This window comes from Falco rusticolus, chromosome 9, assembly GCF_015220075.1.
Source record: "Falco rusticolus isolate bFalRus1 chromosome 9, bFalRus1.pri, whole genome shotgun sequence".
NCBI lineage: Eukaryota > Metazoa > Chordata > Aves > Falconiformes > Falconidae > Falco > Falco rusticolus.
In genome coordinates this window covers 23677915-23700610 of record NC_051195.1, presented here as the reverse complement: position 1 = coordinate 23700610, position 22696 = coordinate 23677915, and the positions used below count along the sequence as shown (strand labels likewise).

Below are 22696 nucleotides of genomic sequence, written 5' to 3'. Positions count from 1 at the left end.
CGGGTGGGGGCCGGGCCGGGCCGGGCCGGGGTTGGCCTGCGGCCGCCGCAGACCCGTGTGGCACTGCCGGCGCCCCGGTGCCCCGCTCAGCCGCCCGCGCTCGGCCAGCCGCGGCTCGGGGCTCCCCTCCGGCGGCGGGACGGAGCGGCCCGGCCGCGCGCGCCCCCTACCGCCCTGCCCGCGCGCGGGCCGCGGGGCGGGGCGGGTCACGTGGCAGCGCGCAGCGGGGCGGCGGATGGCGCCGGCGGGCGTGGGGGGAGCAGCGCGGCCCGCCGTCACGGTGAGCGTCGCCCGGCCGGAACGGGCCGCGCCGGAACGGGGAGCGGCACCCGCTCCTCGGCTCACTGTCCTTCTCCCGCAGATGAACGGGGCCCCGCGGGACGCGGCGGAGCCGGCGCCGGTGTGGGAGCGGCCCTGGTCGCTGGAGGAGATCCGTAAAGGCAGCCAGAGCTGGTCCTTGGCCTCGGACGCCGGGGTGAGCGGTGCGGACGGTTCCGGGCCTAAGCCGGGGCCTGAGTTCCGGGCCTGAGCCGGCGGCGGGGGCAGCGGGCGGCGGCGCCCCCCGCCCAGCACCCCCAGGCCTCGCCGGGCCCGGCCGCCTCGGGAGGGCGCGGGGGGTGCAGCCCCGGTAGGGCCCGGCGGCCGCCAGGCTCCCACACGGCATTAACCCTCCGGGCCGGGCGGGCCAAGGCGGAGAGCCGTCCCGGAGGGAAGGGCGGGATGCGGGGTGGACGGGGGTGGCCCTGGGTGCGCGGGGGGTGCTGTGATGTGGGCGCTGTGATGTGGGCGCTGTGTGTGCTGATGCGGGCTTGCAGCGTGCGCTCGGCTCTGCCCGCGTCGTAAACGGGGCCGAAAGAAAAAGGAGCTGGATGCTGACTGCCGCTTCCCTCTGCTGTGCACAGCTTCTGCGTTTTCTGCAAGAGTTCTCCCAGCAAACCATTTCCAGGACGCATGAAATCAAAAAGCAGGTAGATGGATTGATTAGCGAAACAAAAGCCACGGACTGTCGCCTTCACAACGTCTTCAATGACTTTCTTATGTTGTCCAATACGCAGTTCATAGAGAATGTGAGTATGTTCTTGTGCTTCAAACATCGGTGTTGGCCCTCGCTGTAATGCGGAGAAGTGATTTGACTTTTTGGCAAGTCTGATGTTAATTTAGAGATGAAATGGCTTTTAATCCCTTTTTAAAGGGTGTCGTAGTTCCTTTGTGAGTGATGCACTATGCAAAATCGGCAGATTCGTTTTTGCCTCTTTTGAGGAACCTTCTTTCCTTGTTTATATGTGATATGGAGATCAGAGCTTTCATTTTAGCACTATGAATGAGTTAGTACTGTCTAAATATGAGGAATGTTGTATGATGCTGTACATTTGCCCAGTGATGTTATTTTACGCTAAAAGCGGTTGGTATTAAAGACGTTGGACTACAGGCAAGTTATCTGTTATGTTTGGTTGTGACGAGCATATTTATTGGTTAACGTTCCCCCTTCGTGACTATTGCTATTGTAGGAAGGTGAAAACTAGACTTGAAAGCCTGCTACGACATTATGTTGCTAGGAACGTATGTATAATTAAGATGTAGAGCTTTAAGTCTTTCAGATTTGTGGAGGGGTTTTTTAGCACTGTGAGTTTTATTGGGAATTTTGTTTTGATCAGCATTGTTGTCAGGCCACACGTGTCATCTGAAGCCATGATGCTATTATTGGAAGGTGCTGATAGAGGACAAGACAATGGAAACCTGGATTTCAGTTGTGGGTTTTTCTGGTGGTAGCGGAGGGGGGTGGTTTCAGAGCTGCAGTGTCTTTTCTGGCCTACCTTTGCTGTTCAGCATAATGATTCTGCTGAGAACAGTTTGTACCAAATGTCTTAAATCTTGGGTGCTTGAAGCTGTTTGTTTCTGAATTTAACTAAATTGAGAACTAGAAATGAGGAGACCTATTTCTCTGTGCACTTAATGTGAAAATCTGTCTCTTCCCAGGGGATAACTGCACCTTTGAGAGATTTGGATTTAGGTTTGCAGGTTCAAGGGAGGCTTTTTATTCCCTTGTGTCTCTTTGTAGCTGATTCTACAAAAGCGTGCTAAAATTGCTGGATGGGAGGGATAAGCAGAACAAACTGAAGACTAAGGGATGATGTGAACCTCTGTAAGTACAGGAAAAGGGTAAACACTAAAGAAGGAAACCTACTAAATTGCAGAAAACAAAAGGAAAATTGACAGACCATAAGTAAACTTAGGTTTGACTTTGAAGGTTTCTAGAATAGTTTTATGTTAAGGGGGGGGGGGGGGGCAGTTAAAACTGCTGCTTTTCAACATATTCAGGTCAATCAACAGGGTTAAATGGTCAACTTGTCTTCTACTGCCGTGACATTTGCAGTCTTGAATTACTTCCGTTGGGTTGAGAAGCTGCCTGGTAGTAACTTCAGGATGACTTCAATGCATGGAGGAGGCTATGAAGGGGCTATGGCATCATCCATGGCTGCTTTTTGAAAATGTGTAGTGAATTAATGAGTAATTAATTGCACATTAACACTGTATTTTATTTTGTTGGTGGTGCCTGTGGTTTAGCCCCTGCAGCAGCATGTTGTTCTTACTTGAATCCATTTTGCTTGACTTTTTAGAGAGTATATGATGAAGAAGTGGAAGAGCCTATTCCCAAAGCTGATGTTGGAGACAAATCAGAGCAGGTAGTTAACTTAAGCTGCCTTGAGTGCTGGCAGTATTTTTGCAGCTGTTGTCTACTTTCTCATTTTCAAACTTATTTTGCAGACACGTACAGCTTACAAGCCAAGCTGTTCCCTTTCTCCTTGAAGTCTCTCTGTTGGATAGTATATTTCATTCAAACATAAAGTTGACAGGAACATTGGAGGCTACTAGTGTATGATAATCTGTTAGGGCCTCCCCAAGCTCAATACTATGTCCAGTAGACAAGACTTATGCATTGATTTTTCAAATGGCTCTGCATGGTTTTTTCAGCAAGAGAACTGAGGCCTTGGGCGTTCTTACTGAATTCAGAGGTAGTGAATTGGCGAAGCAGAATCTGACTGCAATTCCCAGGGATATAAACTCGGAGAGCTTTATATATACACAGTCTAGGTGTGTTTTACCATCTATATTCCCTTGATGGGACTGTAGCACAAATAAGATAGTACTGTGTTGGCATGGATGTTCAGAACATCTGTGTTTCTGGGAGTAATAAAGGTTAAGTCAGTCAAGCAAAAAAAGTTTCTGAGGGTCTTTCTGTTACTTACAGTGAAGAAGCTTTCTTTGTACTAATTTGAAGTTAAAATTTTGCATGCGTGTTGCAGTGAGATTGAGTCTTGAGTAAAATGCAATGAGAGTGTGTTGTTCCTGTTACTAAAGGAAAAGACACGGGAACAAAAAGAAGCTGATCTGATCCCCAAAATCCAAGAAGCAGTGAATTATGGGTTGCAAGTTCTGGACAGTGCGTTTGAACAGCTAGACATCAAAGCAGGCAACTCTGACTCAGAAGAAGAAGAAAGTAATGAAAGGGTGGAACTGATACTGGAGCCAAAGGTACAGAGACCTGTTCTTGCTGGGGGCCTGGGTTTGTGTTTTGCTCTGCTGGACTTGCTTTTTGCTTCTGTCCGCGGTATCACTTCATTGGTAGAAAGTCAATATTCATTACCTGAAATGAGGATTTGATGACTACATCTGAAGAAGTGCTTCTTGCTGAGCTATTCCTTGTGTAGCCTGTTTGTCTTGCAGTTGGGTTAGCGTTAAGGTGTGGCACCCTAAAGGGACTTAGTTTAATGGCAGTGAACTTGGAAAGGGAAGCCTCGGTTCTGGGGGAAGTGGGACCTTTACATTTCACACTCTTTAGGTACAAACCATATCTTCATAGGTGGTATTTACTGTCACAGTGATTAGGAACCCTAGGTGCAGGATTTGGGGTAGGACTGATGCCTGCAAGTCTTCTGTTAGATGATGCTTAGAAAACAAGTTGGAACCAGACAAATAGAAGTAGCCCCCTTCTCTGGCAGTATTAAAAAGTAATAAACCTCATTTGGCCCACCCAGTTGCATGCTGACTTGGAGCATATGTCTGGTGGGACTCTCTTTAAAGAAGCTCGTATTTTCCTTGAGTTAAAACAAAGGGTGTAAGACTTCTGTGTTCATTGGCAATGAAGCTGTTCCTAGGCGTCAGTAAGACCTGATGCTGTCTCTTTCCAGGATCTCTATATTGACAGGCCTTTACCTTACTTGATTGGCTCTCAGCAGTTTATGGAACAAGATGATGTTGGCCTTGGAGATCTCTCTAGTGAAGGTATGTCCCGGCATGGTCTTTTACTCGTATGCAAGTAACTAGTTCCTAACCTGAGATTTTGGTCTGTTTTAACTCACAGCTTGGGTTATACTGCATAGTGGTTTTGTATGTTTAGATGCACACTGTAATTAGCTGGGGAAAAAAATGTGCATTGTGCTGTAACAACCACTTTTCCAGCATGCAAAGCAGTAACTTCTCAGTAAATTGTGCTCTGTATATTAGAAATGCAAAATGCTAGCAGCCTTCAAAGGTCTTCCAAACCACTCTCTCTTCCACCTGATATTTAGTTCTCTTCACAAAGCCTTTAAAGTTGCTGTTGATAACGTTTGATGACCACATTGCTCTTGTGCACAGGTGTCGTGTCTGATCCTAACTTTTCTGTTTCCATTTAAAATAGAAGGATCGGTAGACAGTGATCGTGGAAGTGTAATTGACAGTGAAGAGAAGGATGAAGAGGTAAGTGACAAGTAACAGAGTACCAGCTACTTTGCACAAGCATTTATGAGTCCTTGGTTGCGTGTGAGGCCATTAACTACCTTGCTTTTTCACATGGGGTCTCAAGATAGTACTGCACAATGTCTGTGCCCTGTGTTGGTTGTGGTAAATGTTTTTGCTGCTATTCTTATACAGTAGTTTCTTCTGCAGCTTTTCAGGGGAGCAGTAAAGTGGTGTTAGCTCTAATTCCCATTATAGTAGAATATTCCAAACTGAAGTGGTTTATTCCAGTCTGATTTCACTTTGTGAAGTGAATCAGATTCTTATCAAGAATTGCATTTATGGGGAACAAATCTGTGGTATATTAGTTACAAAGAAACGGAATGGAGACTTAACAGGAGCAAGTTTAAAGGTTAAGTAGGTGTCAGTAATGCATCTCCAGGCTTTGCCTCTTAAATCTTCTGCAGTGGACTTCCAATTTCTGATATGTTTTGCCTGCCTTGGCTGGGATGTCTCTGCTTTGTAACTGTGCTATGGAAGCACTCCCTTTTTGCTGAGGAGTTTGCTTTTAGCCTCTTTGCTCAATTAAAGTTAAATCCCTTTTGAGTTACTCAAATGCACTGTCAGATGGAGCTTGCTGTCTTTGTTAAATTAATGACTTTCTAGTGAGCTCCATTCATAACAATGGTCAGTGGTAAGGAAACAATTCTTTGGTCAGGTCATGGTGAGGAGATCCAAATATCCAAACCTAAGCAAGTCCAGAGTTTCTGAGCCCTCTCCCTTAACCACTGGATGAAGTAATGTGTGATACTTTTCTTTGGGTCTTTTGTGTTCCAGGAGACAGATGATGAATTTGGAAATCCTAGTGAAGATGAGCAAAAGACGGTATGGTTATACAACCTGGTACATACCTGAGAGACTTTCCAGGTTTGACACACTGAGGATGCAAGGAAGAGGCAATAAGACAGGGGTCCTCAAAGTACGGCCCGCGGGACGGATGTGGCCCCCCAGGGTCCTCAATCTGGCCCCCAGTATTTACAGAACCCCCCGCCCCCCGCTGGGGGTTGGTGGGGAAACCAAGCAGCCGCAGATGGCTGCCTGCTACTTCATCCGCGCGCCGGCCCCCTGGTTAAAAGGTTTGAGGACCCCTGCGATAAGAGCTCTAGACAATTAACTATTAAAAACTTTGGTTAAGCCTGATTTGTATAACTTGGGGAAGGTTGTCCTGGCCAGATGGCTCTGTGTTGTGAAATTGAACCTGGGTTGGGCTTAAAGACATGCTTGCAAGCCATCATTAGATGAAATACATATGTGGGATGGCATTACCTGGTGTGTCTTTTCCTCAGAGATTACTTTGATGCCATGAGAGTTCAAAGAAACTACCCAAAGAAAACTAGGTTCCTGTGGGATTATTTGGTCTATAATTAAAATTCTAAACTTGCTATGCAGGAAGGAAGGAATGGTGCAGTTTGGGTATGACATGAAATCAAAGCTGTGAACAGTATTAAATGTTTGAAAAATATGTCCATTTGGATAACAAATTAAAATGAAAAACTGAAGCCTGACTTTAGTTGGTAGTAGGAGAAAGAATCCTACCCATGTTTAATGTGCCACTGCAAAAGACTTTTACGTGGGGATCCTCAATCCAAAATGATTTACTGCCAAAACCCAAAGTTTCAAAAGGCAACCCTTTTTTAATCTGTGTGTTAATAAACCAATGTTACAGAAGCACTCAGATGTTACACTAACCTTCATAGGGTAATTTTGTATGCCTCATGTGTTTTCAGATGAGCAATTATCTTTGGGTTCTTGGTGATCTAGTTCAGTTCTGGGCCCTTGTCCATGCCAGCCCTGAGCTCACCATTCACTTCATCTTTTTAATCCCCTTACTGACATGACTGAAGCCAAGATGTGGGCATGTGTTGTTTGTCATTCTGCTATCCACCTCGGGAATCACTCAAGACAATACAGTTGTTACCTAGCTAATCACAAGTTCCCAATTTAAGGCTAAATACTAGGTCTTTAGTGGAGAGGAGTTCATAACTAAGGGAAGCAGCACAGCCCAAGTACTTAAGGCTCATGTGTAGTAGCCGTATGTTCCTTGTGAGGAGAGCCTTAGCGTCCTCAGTTGCACCTCTGGTCCAGAAATGTTCAGTGACACAGCACAGAGGTGTACTAGAGAATGCATCAATTGCTTGGAGCTAAAGGGACTCCTTCCTTACCTCTCAAAAGCTGTGAAGTACCCCAAACTGGCTGAATGTTTCCCTCCTTTCAGTAGGTTTGCTTTGAATATGTTACCTAAGCAGATGTAGTTTTGTGCTTGTTTTATATGCCAACTTCAGGAGAACACAACAGGGTATTATTGTTTTTAGAAGACGGCACAAATGAGTGATGAAGATGATTACGACGGCGGTGATCTTTTTGACTCAGACAAAGAGGATGATGAGGATGGAGGCTTGGATGAAAGCACAAGGCCTGTAAGTAATTGTTGCCTCCCTGGAGAGAAAGATTTGACTTCTCTCATGAAAAATCTGTCCTTAGAAGGATTATAATAGTAGTGCTCAGTTATCTGGGATAAGATCGTGTAAAAATCCTGAATGGTCTTTCAACATGGTTGTTCAGGCTTTACCCATTTAAACTAGGGGACTCCTGCACCCTAAGATGGCATTGAAGCTGTCTTTAAAGGTCATTAAAAAATATACTTGTTGCATTTGTGTGCGGTAAATGCTTCTTGCTTGTCCTGCTCCCAAAATGAGGTGACATTAAAGATTATGTGGTCATAAGGAACTAGAAATGGCTCTTTTTTTCTCTTGATGCATAATCTTTTAATTGCTTTCTTGATAGAAAGGTGTATTGCTTCTTCTGAGGGCTTCAATCAAAGTCTAGACAGGATATTGTACACATGAGGCTGTAGAATACAATATTTATAATTGCAGTTGCTTCAAGTTGGTGACTGGATTTTATATAAAGAATATGCTGCTGTTTGTCCCTACTCAGAAACAGAAGAGACCAACATCATTTGCAGATGAGCTGGCAGCCCGAATCAAAGGAGAACTACTAGTCAAACAGGATGAAGAGCGTTCATGTAAGTTAGCTCTTTAGTTCTAGAAAGTGCTGGTGAGATAGTGGGGGGCTTGTGAGAGAGCTGGACAAGAGATTCTGTGTAACAGTATGTGAAGTTACACAGATCTATTATTTGAATATGTATTAGGTGAAAGCCCAACAAGAGGAATTAAAGGCACTATTTTGTGTTCTGAGAAACTTTTTGGCCATAATTTATGGTGTTGAATTGGAATTCACTGAGTGTTATAGTGGACAACACACTGCTTTCAGGTGAGATACGCCACTCCACAAGCACATGTATTATTGGAAAGGTTTTCTCTCCAATCTGATTCTTCTTTTACATGCAAAACTGCCTGTTTCATCACATGTACTTCCCCCTTTTTCAACTAAGTATGTGGAAAGTGCTGGTCACTGTAGTCTTTCTGTGAGCTCTAGAGTGGAAAACTCCTCAAGCAGTCGATTGATGTTTTCACGTGGTGTAGTTTTTTTGGTTTTCCTCTTTTTGGCTTAAATATACTGCATTTTGAGGAACTTTTCCCTGCTGCTGTTTTCTGTGATATTTTAGATTAAGTACTGCATTTACTTTTGTGTCACTTTCAAGAGGGGAGACCTCTCAAGTAGTTATTCTTGCAGCAAAACAGCAGTTGAAAATAGCTGGCTGAAATTAAGTTGGCAAGTGCTTGTGAGTTTTTGACCTGTAATTTTGAGAACATGAATAGACAAGAACAGTGTGTGTGAGTGTTCTTTCACGGTTCAAACAATCAGGCTAGGTCTGTGTATATCAGTATAAAACATACCAGCTTGCCTTGTTTGGTTACAGGAAAGTCTTCTGTTCATTGAAATAGCCTTGTGATGGTAGGGCCAAAGAAAATAAAACTCTAGATTTGCTTTTGGTAGCTGAATCAAGGTATACTATGCCTGGAGCCATTTGAGATGCTCAAAGGTTCCGCATGCTCTGTGTGGGATCTGTACCACCTGGAACGCTGTGTTGGTCTCTGACATCTCAGGTGACGCTAGTCTGTATGTGAGCAAGTATGTTGAACCCATAGTGCCTAACAGAATGATGCTATTGCAATTTTAAGTGATAATTTTAGAACAGGTACTTCGTACAGTTGCTCCAGTGGGCTGATTCATATGAAAACGTACAGGTCAGCTTGGTTAGATTGGTTTTTTAGTTCTTTTTACCATAGATTAATTGCAGACTGCCAGTAAAGTTGCAGTATTTTATTTTTGCTTTGAAATTTTGTTCTTGAAGCCCTGTCATCAGAGGCCAAAACAAGGAAAACCCTGGAAGAGAAGAAGGAAGTTAGAGTTCCATCGGATGGTAGGACATCATCCTTTCTTGCTTTTTGAATTGTGGGCTGGATTGTAAGACACCGCTTAGGAAATTGTGGCGTCTACCCTAGAAACTGGGTGGGATTTTAGTGAGCATCCTTCAAGGTGAGTATGTAAACAAATCTAGGTTGTGATGTGCATGTAAAACAAGGCTAGAAACAGGCTTAGTGAGACTTCCTTCTTAAATGTGGTCTTGTGGATCAACCACATACAACCCAATTTGTCTACAGCAGCTTCTCTGTGTCATGTTTATAAGTGGGGTTGGAATCAAACCAGTTTTTATTTTGATTGTCTCTTTAATCCCCTTTCCTGAAACTCGGTCAGCCCCACCACAGTTCTTAGCTCTTTTGCCTTCTAGATGAAGATGATGACATTTTCAAGCCTCCTAAGCTGACTGATGAAGACTTCACACCATTTGGTTCTAGGGGTGGCCTCTTCAGTGGTGGAACAGGTCTCTTTGATGATGAAGAGGTGAGAACACTGGAGAGGATAGAAATTGATAGAAATTGTCCCCCTTTTTAAAACCAAACAGAAGATCCCCACAAATTCCCACTTCTGTAAGGCAGAGAGGGGAAACAGCATTTTGTTTCTTGGTAATATTCAAGTGTATTGGGACAGTATAGCTTTCCAGTGGAGAAACAGAACTACGTGAGTGGGGTACTTACATTCCCCTTGGCACAAAGCTTGCTCTTCTGCAGTGGTGCTGGTGAGAGATGCAAGTATGGTTCTAGCATTACATTAGGCAGGCTCTAATTCCAGCAGAGCTTACTCACCTCCTCACTTTTTTCTGTGAAGGTAATTCGAGTGCCGTACAATTTATTTATTTTGAAATAGCAGATTTCTTATAAAATGCCTGTGAGAGTACTGAATTTTGTCATTTTCTTTTTCTCCCTGGGTGTGGGAGAAGTTTGAGAGGAAAAGAGAGTATGATGCTCTTCACACTTTTATCTTTCACATACCATATCCAGACAGTGATGCTGTTGGGTTTCTCTGTCTCTGTGCTGTTAAAAGTTCCCTATGCAATTATGCTGTATTCTTTCACCTAGTTATTGTACAATTCCTGGGTTACCTGTGTTGGCAATAGAAGTTCACTTTAACCTTATTCTTGTGCTGTGTATCTAGAGCTGACTTGATAAAAGAATGGCACAAAGTGTTATTTCTGACCTTATTTTAGCCTTGTTTGTGCACGTGAAAGGATATAGAAACTTGGTGTCAGGGGTACTTAAGATTTAAGAATCTGATAGTAACAGTCAAGGTTAGTCCAGAATAGTAGCCAAACTCTTGCCTTTGTGGGATGTTGTGTTCCTCTTTGCAACTAGAACAAAGGTCAGGTGTTCCTTGGAGCTGAGGAGGCTCTTAGACTGAAATTTGCAAGGAGGAATCATGTACAGCTGACCTTAAGCTTACCATGCCAATCTACTAGAATATAGCCAAGAAGCACCAAAGAGGAGGGGCATTGTGTGAAGGGAAGAGGACAGTTCTATGCAATGCTTTCCAGTCAAACACAGCTTTATTGAAAAAATACTGACATGCTTTCTTTTTAAATGGCAGCCTAGAGCTTTAAAAAAAATGAAGTAATCTGATAGTGCAAGCCATCCCTGTGTAGATGCAAATGGCAGGACTACTTTCCTCATCCTGTAAACACAGGACAGCCAAGCAGATTTGTCTGTGATTGTTGCCTGCCTGCATACACTTGTTCTTGGTTTTCTGTTTACCTGAAAGTTAATCGTCTAGGAAGGGTCACTGGCCTTGTGCAATGGAGGAGGCCTTACTGTACCAGAAGGCAGCCACAGTAGGTCAACAAGCAAATAGTAACTGACAGATGTGCAATTAATCACTGACATCCCTGCCGCAGCCTTGTGCTCCCCTACCCTTTCCTAAGTATTGCTGCCTTCTTTCCACAAAACTTTATACAAAGTTCATGTGTTTTGAGTCTCCAGGTAGGCAACTTCTAATACCCAAAGTCCTGTAAGAGGGAGGCTTTCAAGAAGTTAAATGGCCAGTACTCACAAGATCTGCAGGTCGCCTGGAAATCTAGACTGTGATTCTGAGTGTTGATTGGCACAGGGCAACTGCAACCCAAATACAAGGACTTTTGCGAGAGTGTTCCTGAAATGCTTTTGTCTTCAAAATGCTTTTGAGATTGAGATATCATGTATATCTCTGCATGTTACTGGTATCTTAGCATCTCCTTAGCAACAATATAAATCATTCATCTTAACCCTGTGAAGTTCATGAGTTTTTCTGTGTTTGTCCTGGCCTGAATTCTTCCTTCAAACCTTATTGTATAAGCTCCAATAAGATAGCTTAAAAGGGTGTAATCAGGACCTAAACAGCTGTAGATTAATAGTGTAAACCCTTGAAGATGTGCAAATAACAGGTAATTTCTTCTCTGCAGTAAGCAAACTGATAATCAGGGTAAATTAAACTTTAGAAGACAGAAAGCTACTCTTCTGAATGTATGCACTCAAATTAACACTTGAGTACCTAGGTTTAAGTTTATATGTGTATACGTCCTTTTGAGAAGGGAGTGGTACCTCTTCTGTCTTGGCTTAAAGTGGATATTTGACGTGGAAAAATCAGCAGCTATCTTTTCCTACAAAAAACAAATTCACCACTTCCCCGCCCCTTTGCATTTTTATCTACAGAGTGATCTTTTTGCTGAAGCACCAGAAAGAGAAGAATCAAAAGAGGGAGAGGAGCAAGTCCCAGTAAGTGAAGGTAAGAACCAATTGTTGCCTCTTGTAGTCCTGTTTGTGCTGTGATTTATCACTGCTAGCAGCTAGGCTGATTTGTTTCCAAACCAGAAAGTCCGGAGTAGCAATTGCTGGCAAGTCTCTTCTCCCCAGTCTTGATAGAGAACAGTTGTGTTTTCATTGAATTCTAAATGTGTTTGTTCACTGTGATCTCTTATACACACCTACTCTCCTGGAGCTGAAAGGATGTCCTTACTGATGATGGCAGAGCTCTCTGCATGCACTGGATTCCTGCTGCTGAAGAGTACTTTGCAGGATCCAGTTCTGGGTTTGAGTGGAATAAAGATTTCTTCTTGCAGATTAATGCATGTCTGAGTTTCCCATTAGCTGCATATCTAGACCTTTAAGGAGTCTGAGCACACATCCTGTACTGCAGCAGCTTTTACCGAAGCACTGTATTTGATGAATTTTCAGATATGGAATGGGAGACTAAGCCATTTTATTTAGCGTGATTTGTATTGAATTGGTTTTGAGTGTGTTAATGTAAACTCTTGTAAATAATGCTATGTGTAAATGTATATCTTATTTATAAGTTTCAGTTTAGTAGGGCTGTTTTGTGGAGTTTTAATGGAGGAAAAATAGCTAGACTGTTACATATATCTGCAAAAAACCAGAAGTTCAAGGAGAAGGTCTAAAGAGGTTTGAACTGTTGAGGGAAAAAAACAGAGCTCAGAAGACTTCTCAGATTCCTATTTTTGTAGTTGAGTTCTGAAGGCTTGACAGCATAAAACAAGTGCCTCCATTTGTGTTGTACTTCCTATGATTTCAGTGTCCTCTACAAAGTCCTTAAAGAAAGTTCCTGCAGGTGCAGTATCTCTTTTCCCAGGTATGATTCATTCAGTAGCAAATCGCTTCATGCATAAAATGCTCTGTTCTTTAAAACCTGCTGGGGAGGTTTTAAAGAAGAAAACTGTCCAAATACAGCAGCGCTGCGTTGCTTGATCATATGTTTAGTGACAAATACAGATGCTTCTACCATGCTAAGCCTGAACTGCAGCATGCTTTATGGATAATCAAGATTCTCTACAACCTCTGGAGGTAGATATAATTGATGGCAGATATTAGCTGATGTCAACTTCCAGTGTTGTGCTATGAACTTTTAAGAAAGTGTGTTAGTTTAGCTGATACTATACAGCTTAAGTCTGCAGTGCATGCAGTCACACCTTCCCTCTGTACTCCAAGAAGGAAATGCACTTTGATCTTTCATATTTGGTCATATTCACTTGGGTTAGCAGAACATTTTTAAGCATCAAGTTCCTACATTTTTGTGTACAGGTAAATGAGACCAATCTTCGTTTTCCATTTTTGATGAGGAGGATCTGCATACTTGGGGAAGGACCAGATCTCTGAGCTAAATAAAAAAGAATAATAAAAAAGATCTCTGCTCCATTTCAGACTTTAAGCTGCACAATGAAAAGAAACATATGTCACTAGTCTCTTAGAATCAACTGACTTCGATTTCTGTTTGTGTGTAGGGTCTTCACCTGAGTTACCTTAATTTTGCCATTTATTAAGAAAGGCTTATTTTAAGACTGTGGTTTCAGTCTGACTGAGCTCTCAGTCAGCATGATTTTTAGAGTAGGGTGTATACAAATACAGCCTTTTTACTCCAGGATCAAAGATACACATCAGCAGTGGTCATTCTATATAATTGTAAGACTTGGTAGCAAAGTTTAAAACAGCAGATTGAGGCTTTCTTTATCCTTCGTTCTTTCTTGGGGGTACTGTTGCGTAAGCATTGTATTTCTCATCATTGTAACAGTTCTAGTTCATCAGGAATTAAATTACATGCAGCATTTATTCAAAGTCTACGGTTGTTCTCTCTCAGTAACTCGTAGCCAGGCTAAAGTCACCAGAGAAAAACCAAGATTGAGGCTCCTTTGCTCTTCAGAATTGCTTGATGAGCACATTCCCAGTGAACAGTTTGTTTAGGAACTTGAGAATGTTTAGTAATTAATCAAACTTTGTGGCTGTATTCTTGTAAATCCTGTGGCACTTTCTAATGGTGTGATACACTATTTTTAGAACAAACTGCTGCTGTACTGGTCAAAATTCGTGCATTGTGCTGAATTTTAACCAAAAAGCAGTTCTACTTTCTGCCAAACTTTCACTTAGTCTTCACCCTCACCCCCATCATTTCCAGGCATCTATACATAAGAAGGAAAAAGACAGGCTTAGAGCCAGGCTGCCAGTTTTAACCAAAAATGCTAGAAGTGTTTGCAGACAGTCTATCAACATGCATGTAGAAGCTGGACATACACCAGATGTAGAAGAAACAGTTTTTTCCGACTTACTGTAGTTGATCACTGCCATATCTGAAGAATGCAGGAACCTTGGCACCAAAGACAGCCTCATACTGCAGTACTGCTAGTAGTCTTGCATGACAAGTGCAGCTTCTTGGGAGAATTCAGTCAGCTGTCCTTTCCTCTCGTCAAGCACTTTTATTTGTCCACAATGGTGTGGCTTACTCATTAGTGAAGTAGGATCCTGGTTTGAGAAGTTCGTAGGGGCAACAGTGTGGGACTGGTGGGTCTTCTGGCTTTAACACAGAGCCTGGCTGCTGTTCCTAGGGGAGATGAGCATGTTTGAGGAAGAAGTGATTGCAGTGAGAGCGAGGGGCCATCTGTCTGTGGCTTGGCTTTATCAGGAAGTTTCTAGCTAATCCTCTTGATGCAGCATTGTTGCAGGAGCACGTTAAAAGTTGCTGGGACACAAACTCTGCCTGGCTCTGCTTACTATGGCACAAGTTCAGTGTTTTGGTAACTCTGGCAATGATCTCTGGGTTTGTATTTTATTCTCTCCCCCACCCCCATCTGACCTGCAGGAGGAAGTGATATGTTAATTAGTTCCACTGCAGTTGTGGAAAAAGACAAGAAATCTGCAGCACAGAGCACAGAGAAAACTCCTAAACAGCCTGGGAGAGTTACTCTGTTTGATGATGACGATGATGACTTCTTTGTGGGAGTAACTAAAAAGCCTCCAGATTCAGGTACCTATATACATGTGCAGTGAAAGATTAAACATTAATCAGAATTCAAATTTATAGGAACCAGTGAGTTACAAAACTCAAACCTGCATCACTGCAGGGTTATTTTTGTTGTTTTGTTTTTGTTATTTCTTTTCCTCGGTGTGGTATGGGACTGATTTGTTACATGCTCTCCGCTTTTCCTCTCTTAGGACGCCCCTACTGCTAGGGCAGTATCTAGACTTGAATCAGGGAAATGTTACAGGCTTTATTCACACAGCCTTGAGTCCCTGTGCCCAACAGGTGCCTGACCCAACTCCCTGTTGGCAGGCTCTAGGCATTTAGAGGTGCCAAGCCAATACAAAACACTGCTTGTAGAGGTGCCAACTGAGTCTACCCCAGTGCCTGTTGACTGCGTTCTCATTAGTGCTCTCAGGTAAGCGGTGTTTCACTTTGAGAGGTTGTCTAGCTTTTTCGTCTTAAGACTCCTGATGTTGGTCATCTCTAAAAAGGAATCATGGTATCTTTTGAGACTGATATCTTCTGTGTTTAGTAGTGGCTGTTGTGTTCTCATCGCTCCCTGTGTGTTTTGTCTCTTGATGCAGTCAAGTCCAGAGCTGACCTATTTGATGATGATGATGAAGGTGACTTATTCAAGGAAAAAGCTGCCATTCCTCCTGTGGTTGCTGGCACAACTAAAGAAACAGAAAGCTCTAGGGAGACAGTCATGGAAAAAAAGGTAATGGCATATAAATGGAATGTATGGCTAAGGTTTTAGGAAAGAGTTACTAATGCAGCTGAAGTAGTCTTTCCATGTACTATGGAAGTGCCATATTTGTGAAACAGGACTAGGTTCATAGGGGCTTCCATGACCTGAGTGCTTCAGGGGTCCTTAAATGCCTTTTGCCCTTCGATTTTTGGGTTTATTTGAGGTTTTTCTTGTGTGGGCACTGACTGGAAGAATCTTATTAAGGCAGGATTGAAATGGGAGCAAAAAGATTAGCCTCTGATAATAAAGAATGTTTATAAAGGTCATGGCTGAGATGAAACCAGCCTGACTTAAGAACCTTTGATGTCATGGTTCTGTGCTGTGGAGACTGTGTCTCCATTTATGCCAACTGCTGATAGCAACTTAACTGGTAACCCATTGTTTGTATATACTGTGGGAGAGGGAGATGGATGTCATGGTTCTACCTAAGCATATACAATACTTGGAGTGTTCAAAGAGCTGTTTTTCAGCTGAAAATTCTTTAAGTTATAGAAAGCTATAAATGCTGTCCCGAGGACAGAGTTATGAGAGCCTCCTAACGCCCACTCCACTTTCATTTTCAGAGCAGTGTCTTGAGGAAAACAGTAATGCTCTTTGTTTCTATGGCAGGATTGTATATACTCATTTTAACATATTTGCTGTCCAAGGAGTATTTAAATATAATGAGCTACAGGGACTCTTCTCCCTTTTGGACTGAGAACGGTACAGTGCTGGGGCTGTCTAATGGAAATTGCTGTAGGACTTTCTCCATATTGCCTTAGGAGAAGCACCTGACCACAAGGGCCAAAGCCCGCTTCTATTTGTGGTGCGGTGCAAGAGTATCCGTGGTCAGTGGAGCAGGAGTGGTGGTGGGAGGTCATCCAGTGCCATCGTTCTGATCTCATAGCACTTGGCTTTCCTGGAGGAGAGGATGAAAACTGATTCAGCAGCAGCACTCCCTGCTCTGTCAGGAAGTGAGGGCTGGTTTTATACTTCAAGCTTGCTGACAGTAGTGCTTGTGTCTGGAATCATTCTGAGTTTAATGGCAATATAGCTGGTGGCGGGCTGGTGCTGTGCTGTGCTAATGCAGGAAATGATGGCTGGCACAGCTGCCCTCATCCTTTGCAAAACGCAACTTGTTGAAAGAAACTTTGTTGTTTAACTGATGAGGGAGCCAGGCATGAGTTGCTGCATATATTTTTGAGTTGAGAAGGGTCGTGATGGGAGGGGAGGCCTATGGTAAGACCTGCAAGTCACTTGTGCAGAGCTCAGGCTGCATGTCAGGAACTCACTCAGCACATCAGTTTTGGAGTTCAGCCCATCGGTGACAAGCTTGTGTTCTGTCCCTTCAACTGCTGGGATGCTACCAGTGGCATGCCTCTTAGAAAGGGTCATATGATGTGCCTGCCCTTACTGAATCTAAATGGCTGCTGATACAGTGTCTTTATTTGTCCTAAAGAGTCGACCATCTTCAGGTGAGGACTTCAAGCCTTTATCTGAAACACCTCCAAGAAAACAGAGGGGCCTCTTCTCTGATGAGGAGGATTCTGAAGTGAGTATCTCTTTAATAAATCCCTACGGAAATCCTTGGTATCTGAGTCACGCTGACTTCGGCTCACTCTTTCCTGGGGACTGCTTACTTATCTGTAGGATTGGGAACTCTGACACTCATACATCCGCTTCCAGCCATCCTGAGAGCTCCTTTTTCCTCCAAGAGTGAAACCCCTGGGAATGTTTTCCCTGTCCTCAGAAAGTTAAACTTGTGTGATACCCACAGGCATAAGTTGAAAGCCCAAAGAGGGGAAAGGTCAGTGAATCAAAAGCAAGAAACCTGAAGGACTGCGGATGTTTTTATCTTGTGTCCTCGGCTTCTAGGTAGCGATTAATCTGCAAAGCTGTGCAGTTGCAAGTGAATGGTGCATCTAAGTAAGACATTCTTTCCATACTTCACAGGCACATAAATGCTTTTGTTAAAAGGAAAAACATGAATGTCCCATTTAGAATTCTTAAACGTACATCATTGCTTTGCAAATTGACATTTCTTTGGTTTGCGCAGGACTTGTTTTCATCAAGTAAAACTGTGAAGTCCAAAGCTGCATCTCTCCCCACTGGCAAGTCCATGACAAAAGCTCCACTTTCCTTGTTTGATGATGATGAAGAGGTAAGGTACCACTTGCTGGTACTGCCTGTGTGTGGGAATCTTCTTGCACAGCCTTTTGCAAATGCAGCAGGAAATATTCAGAAGTTTACAGCACTAAGCTTGTAAATGGAGCACTAAATTAGAGCATTAAGTCAATCTAGTATTTTGTAGCAATTCTGAATATGTGGACAGCGTTATGGAGAAGAATGGTGGTAGGGACTCTTGTGAGCTCCTGGTCTCTTTGTAGTATTTTGTAGTCAGCGCATATCATCTCTGGACCTAAGCGTGAAGGATGTTATCCCTCTGATAGGACTAGAGAAAACACTGAGCCAAAGAATGAATATGAGCTTCAAGAAGTTGTTTTATCCTAGTCTGTGCTACCTAGCCACATGAATGACATCTTGTTTCTCTTGTGTCATGCCTGGAGAATTCCTTCTTTCTCACTTTTCAGTGTGTAAGAATTGTGGCTGCTAGTGCAGAAACAGCTCAGAGCACAGTTTGTACAAGAAGCTTTACAAAATTGGATTAGTGTGTGCTTCTCTTCATGTTTTTACCCTCTTCTTCCCACACACACTCCAAAGAGCTTTCAGCTCTGGGCATGCAGCCTTCTTTGTGAGTTAGCTTACTCTATAGCCTTAAGCTGAGGCAAACAGGAGGTCTGCTCAGAGCCATAAGATAAGGGACTTCTGCAAACTCAGATAAAAGTTTCCTGTGCAAGAGAGGGCTGCTTCCAGCTCACCCTTCTGAATATGGGCTGTTAAGAAGCAACTGTCAGGATAGTGAAACGTTTTGTAATGTGGTAAGGTATCTAGTGTCTGCCATGAAGGTTGTCTTATGGAACTGAAGTTCCAGTTTAGTGGAGAAAAGCATAAATAAGTGTTAGATGGTGAAGTCAATGAAGTCAGCATATGCTTTTGTATATTCTGATGCCTGTATAATAATCTGCATGAGTATCTTCAGGTGAAAAGTTTTGGCGTTTGCCCAGTGGTAGTGGTTCAGCTTGCCTATTGCCCGCCCTCAGAGCAGGATTCATTCTCTGTTTCATTATGTAAATGTAGAAACAGTGCCTCATTGTGTTAGCTGCTGTGCAACAGAATTAGGCGTGTTTTGGCTGCTGGTCAAGCCTTATGGTGGAGAATCTGTGGACCAAAACCAGGCTGCATGCTTACATGTTTCTGGGTATATTCAATGCCGCGTGCATAGAATTCCTTGTACCAGAATACTGTATTACAATTGACACTGTCTTCAAAAAGGGTCACAAATCACCATTTCTCTATCCTGCTCAACTGAGAAGTGGATGACAACAGTGTCTTGCATGCCAATGACTTCTCAGTGAGCTTTTCATTGTGGTTTTGGCTTTTGATTTTTTCTTTATTTTTTTTAAATCTTTTTTTAAGGATCTCTTTGGTGTGGTACCTGCCAAGAAGCACCAGGAAAAAACCCTGGAAGACAAAGCAAAACAGTCAGAGCCACTCAAGAAAACCTCCAGCTTATTGTTCAGCAGCGATGAGGAGGTACTGAGGAGTAAGATTTGGTTGAAAGGGTTTATTGGGCTTTATGCTGGGCAAAGAGCATAAAACTGTTGAGACGGGAAACACAGTCAAACTCTGCTGTGTCCACATGCCGTGCCTAGCCCAATCCTGTGACTTGTGTGCAGCTGAGGAAGCTGTCTGATTCTTGGCCCAAATTATCTCAGGACCTAGGTTACAGAAGTCATGTGGAAGAGAAGATCATTATTTTCAGTGTAATTTATAGAAAAATCAATAGCAATTGGAGGCTGCTGCCAGCAAATCTGACCTGAAAATAATAAAAGGGAAAAATGTTTGTTCTTACTGGTTTAATTTCTGTAAGGAAAGTTTAGCAGTTCTAGGTTGATACGTGATGAGTTTTCCTTTGTTTGGGGTTTTTGGGGTGGAGTTTTTGTTTGCTTAGGTTTTGGTGGTCTTTGTTTGTTGTTGGCTTTGGTTTGTTTGTTTTTTAAATCTAGGGATGGGAAAGTGAAACATAAATAGCTAGGCTTCCCAGAGAGCAGTGCTCTTCTAGGGATGGATTAGTTGTTGTCCTGCATCTTAAATGAAAGCTGGAGACACTAAGTAAATTAAAAACTTGTCTGGGAAGTCTCTGAATTAACTCACATGAATAGGATCCAGACTCTTCTTAGCCTTCCCACTCTGCAAGATTACTCTTTCATGTAGACTTGATTTTTATCTGTCTTGTAATTGCTCGTTTAGTGGATACTAGTAATATCTTTAATACATTTTTATCTTAATGTAGAATAAACCAAGTTTATATTTCAACACACCTGTGGTCCCTTTCAGAAAGGGGACAAACACAGGGGGAGAATGGGGCGAACAACTTGAAATGCTAGGAATAAGAAAGCATACAAGCCAGAAAACTCCCAGTCCCAGAAGTGTTTCCTTCTAATGTAGATTTTTGACTTTTTCAGTGGGTAGGCTTGATTAAATGCTAGCTCGGGGTGGGGTGGGGTGGTGGAAGTACTGTGGCTGAAAGTTGAGGAAGTAAGTACAGCATCATGCACTATAGTAATAAGATGCCTTGAGTGTGGATGTTGTGGTTTTTCTTGGGTTTTTTTGGTTTTTCCCCATACATCAAACCCGCTAATTATTTTAGGGGATCAAATCAGGTTCTGTTGGGTGACCTTACTCCTGTCACAGCAGTTGACACTAACCTCAGTTGTCAACAGCAACTATAATAGTAAAGTGTATATACCCTGTTTTGCTGGGCAAATGCTGTATGCTGAAAGGCGGTGAGGCCCTGTGCAAAGCCTGAACAATGTCAGGTTCCAGTGGCTAACACAAAGGCAGGAAAAAAAGCTAGCAGAGAGATGCAAGGACTGCCGAGATGCTAAAGTATTTCTGCTTATAGAGAAGATGGGAAAGTGGCTTTGACCAAGACAAGAGAAAACTTAAGGGTTCCTTATTTTTAAGGAACACTGGAATGTCTCCAAGCCAGCTAAACTTCCTTCTGAAGATGACCGAAAAGAGGACCCTGCAAAACCAGCTAGCACTGTCAGTCAGGCTAAAGCTGTGAAGAAGACAAGCCTCTTTGAGGAAGAGGATGAGGAGGATTTATTTGCAATCACTAAAGAGAGGTGACAGTCCTGGGAGGGGAAGGGGGGTGGGGCATTTTGTCAGAACAGTCCAGCAGCACCCTCAAAACCAAATGGACCCAGGCATATCGCAGGTGTTGTCCCTTGCTACTGCTACTGAGGAGGAAGTAGTGGTGTGTGAGTGGAAATGGGCAGGGCTGGACTTTTCTTTCCCTTTTGTATCTGTGGTGGATCATTCTCCTTGCCACCACTGAGCTGGGTTCTCAGTTTCCATGCCTGCAATATAAAATCCTTTTGACCTCTTTTTATCTTCAGTTCTGTAGAAAGTTGTGCAGACAAGAAGGGAGGGTGGTAGAACTATTGAGACAGCGAGGAAGCAGAGTCCTGTATCTGGGACCACTTGCTGCAGATGGTGGTCCTAAGTGATACTTTTAAACAGATGCAGTGCATGGCTTCTGAAACTTTTGCACCGCATCTTCCACTTTCTCCTCTCTCTCACTGCAGCCAAAGGAAGCCACAGAAGGTATCATTGCTGTTTGAAGATGATGCTGTTAATGGAGAATCTCTCTTCAGCTCCCAATCAACGTTACTTCCTTCAGCTGCTAAAGCTGCAGTGGTACCTCCCCTTTCTTTTAAAACTAATGTGGAACACTTAGTCTTTTTATAGTCTGTTTTCCTTGTTAAGTACTGAATATAAGTCTAACTTGTTTTAGAGGATGGAACAGGGCAGAATGAATGTTAGATTAAAACTTCATACTACCATCAGCCTAATAGAGAGTTCAAAATTTTCTTGACCACTAACCCTAAATTTGTTTGGTTTATGCTAAAAGCCCTTTTTGAGGATGTTTTGAGAGTTGTCAACCAGAAAATACTGTTAAAAGGAGCAAACAGCTTACTGCTGACTGTGAAGCTAGGGCTTCACCCTTTTGTGTGACCTCAACCCAAGCCAATTCAGATGTGTGTACAGGCTTTTTACTGGCCCTCTGTTGAGGGTGCTTGTGCTATCCTCTTGTGCTTTGGAATTGAGAGCAGGAGTTGCAAAAGCTTAACACAGCTGTAGTGAAAGTTTCTGTACATGTGTGTGTGCTGCCCCCTCCCCTCTGCCTCCTTGCCTTTCTGCTTACTTGGAAAGTGGTTGTCCATAAAGATATTAGACCTGGGAATAGGAGAAGAAACAGGCAAGCCACTGTCTAGCTCCTGGCAGTCACAGGGAACTGCACCGACAAGGCAAGATTCCCAGGCCATCAGCTCTAAGCTTGCAGCTGCTTCTGGGCACTCCTCAAGCAGACTCAAGAGCCTGTAATACTAGAAATCAAAAGTCACAAACCAGAATGTTGCATGGGAGGAAAGTAGAAATCAAGCATGTTGCCAGCATCCTAGGTCCCTGCAGCAGGCGAACTGAGACTGCTATCCCAGAGCAGTATATGCTTCTTATATACCCACCAATTCTGTGTCACCAACATGTTCTTAATTTTGCAGGCAAAGGTAAAACCAGCAGAAGCACCACCTTTCTTTAACGAAGGAGAAAAAGAGGAAAAAGATACGCCAGACAGAGCAGCAAAGTCTAACCAGGTAGAAGATACACTGTGGTGTTTAGAAGAGCCTGGAGCAATTCCTGTGCCTAGAGGAAAAGATGTTGCAGGGCGGAAAACAGAGGAAAAAGTGAGAAATTTTCTTACGTTATTCTGAAGTTTGGTAATGTTCAGTTAAAAAATAACACAATCTAACAGTGCTGCTCTGGGACAGAATTCTCTTTCTAAATTGCCTATTCTGTTGCCAAAGAGAAAATAACTCTGTCTCCATTTATCAAAATCACTTGTTAGTCAAACAGCAAATTGGTTAAATGGCATTTAAAAGTTGTTTCCCAACTGACACTGATGAGAGTATTGTTTGGGTTTTT

General features: G+C 43.2%; 1 protein-coding gene across 6 annotated transcripts in view; it reads left to right on the top strand.

Annotated features, from left to right (window-relative positions):
• Positions 1 to 222: 222 nt before the first annotated feature.
• The window catches only part of LOC119153923 (WASH complex subunit 2A-like), a 45460-nt gene continuing 22986 nt past the window's right edge, over positions 223 to 22696 (top strand). For 4 of the 6 annotated variants that reach the window (XR_005106261.1, XR_005106260.1, XM_037400914.1 and 1 more), the window contains exons 1-22: positions 223 to 280; positions 362 to 475; positions 903 to 1067; positions 2619 to 2684; positions 3361 to 3534; positions 4191 to 4284; positions 4682 to 4740; positions 5557 to 5604; positions 7092 to 7196; positions 7717 to 7804; positions 9038 to 9106; positions 9476 to 9588; positions 11766 to 11838; positions 12643 to 12699; positions 14698 to 14862; positions 15444 to 15577; positions 17046 to 17138; positions 17643 to 17747; positions 19124 to 19240; positions 20675 to 20838; positions 21301 to 21412; positions 22276 to 22458. Coding sequence is in view for 4 of the 6 variants with exons in the window: in XM_037400914.1 (XP_037256811.1) it covers positions 236 to 280; positions 362 to 475; positions 903 to 1067; positions 2619 to 2684; positions 3361 to 3534; positions 4191 to 4284; positions 4682 to 4740; positions 5557 to 5604; positions 7092 to 7196; positions 7717 to 7804; positions 9038 to 9106; positions 9476 to 9588; positions 11766 to 11838; positions 12643 to 12699; positions 14698 to 14862; positions 15444 to 15577; positions 17046 to 17138; positions 17643 to 17747; positions 19124 to 19240; positions 20675 to 20838; positions 21301 to 21412; positions 22276 to 22458 (2343 nt within the window). In the remaining 2 variants the exon portion in view is untranslated. The remainder of the gene's footprint in view (positions 281 to 361; positions 476 to 902; positions 1068 to 2618; positions 2685 to 3360; positions 3535 to 4190; positions 4285 to 4681; positions 4741 to 5556; positions 5605 to 7091; positions 7197 to 7716; positions 7805 to 9037; positions 9107 to 9475; positions 9589 to 11765; positions 11839 to 12642; positions 12700 to 14697; positions 14863 to 15443; positions 15578 to 17045; positions 17139 to 17642; positions 17748 to 19123; positions 19241 to 20674; positions 20839 to 21300; positions 21413 to 22275; positions 22459 to 22696) is intronic. The other 2 variants (XM_037400912.1, XM_037400913.1) reach the window with 2 other exon arrangements.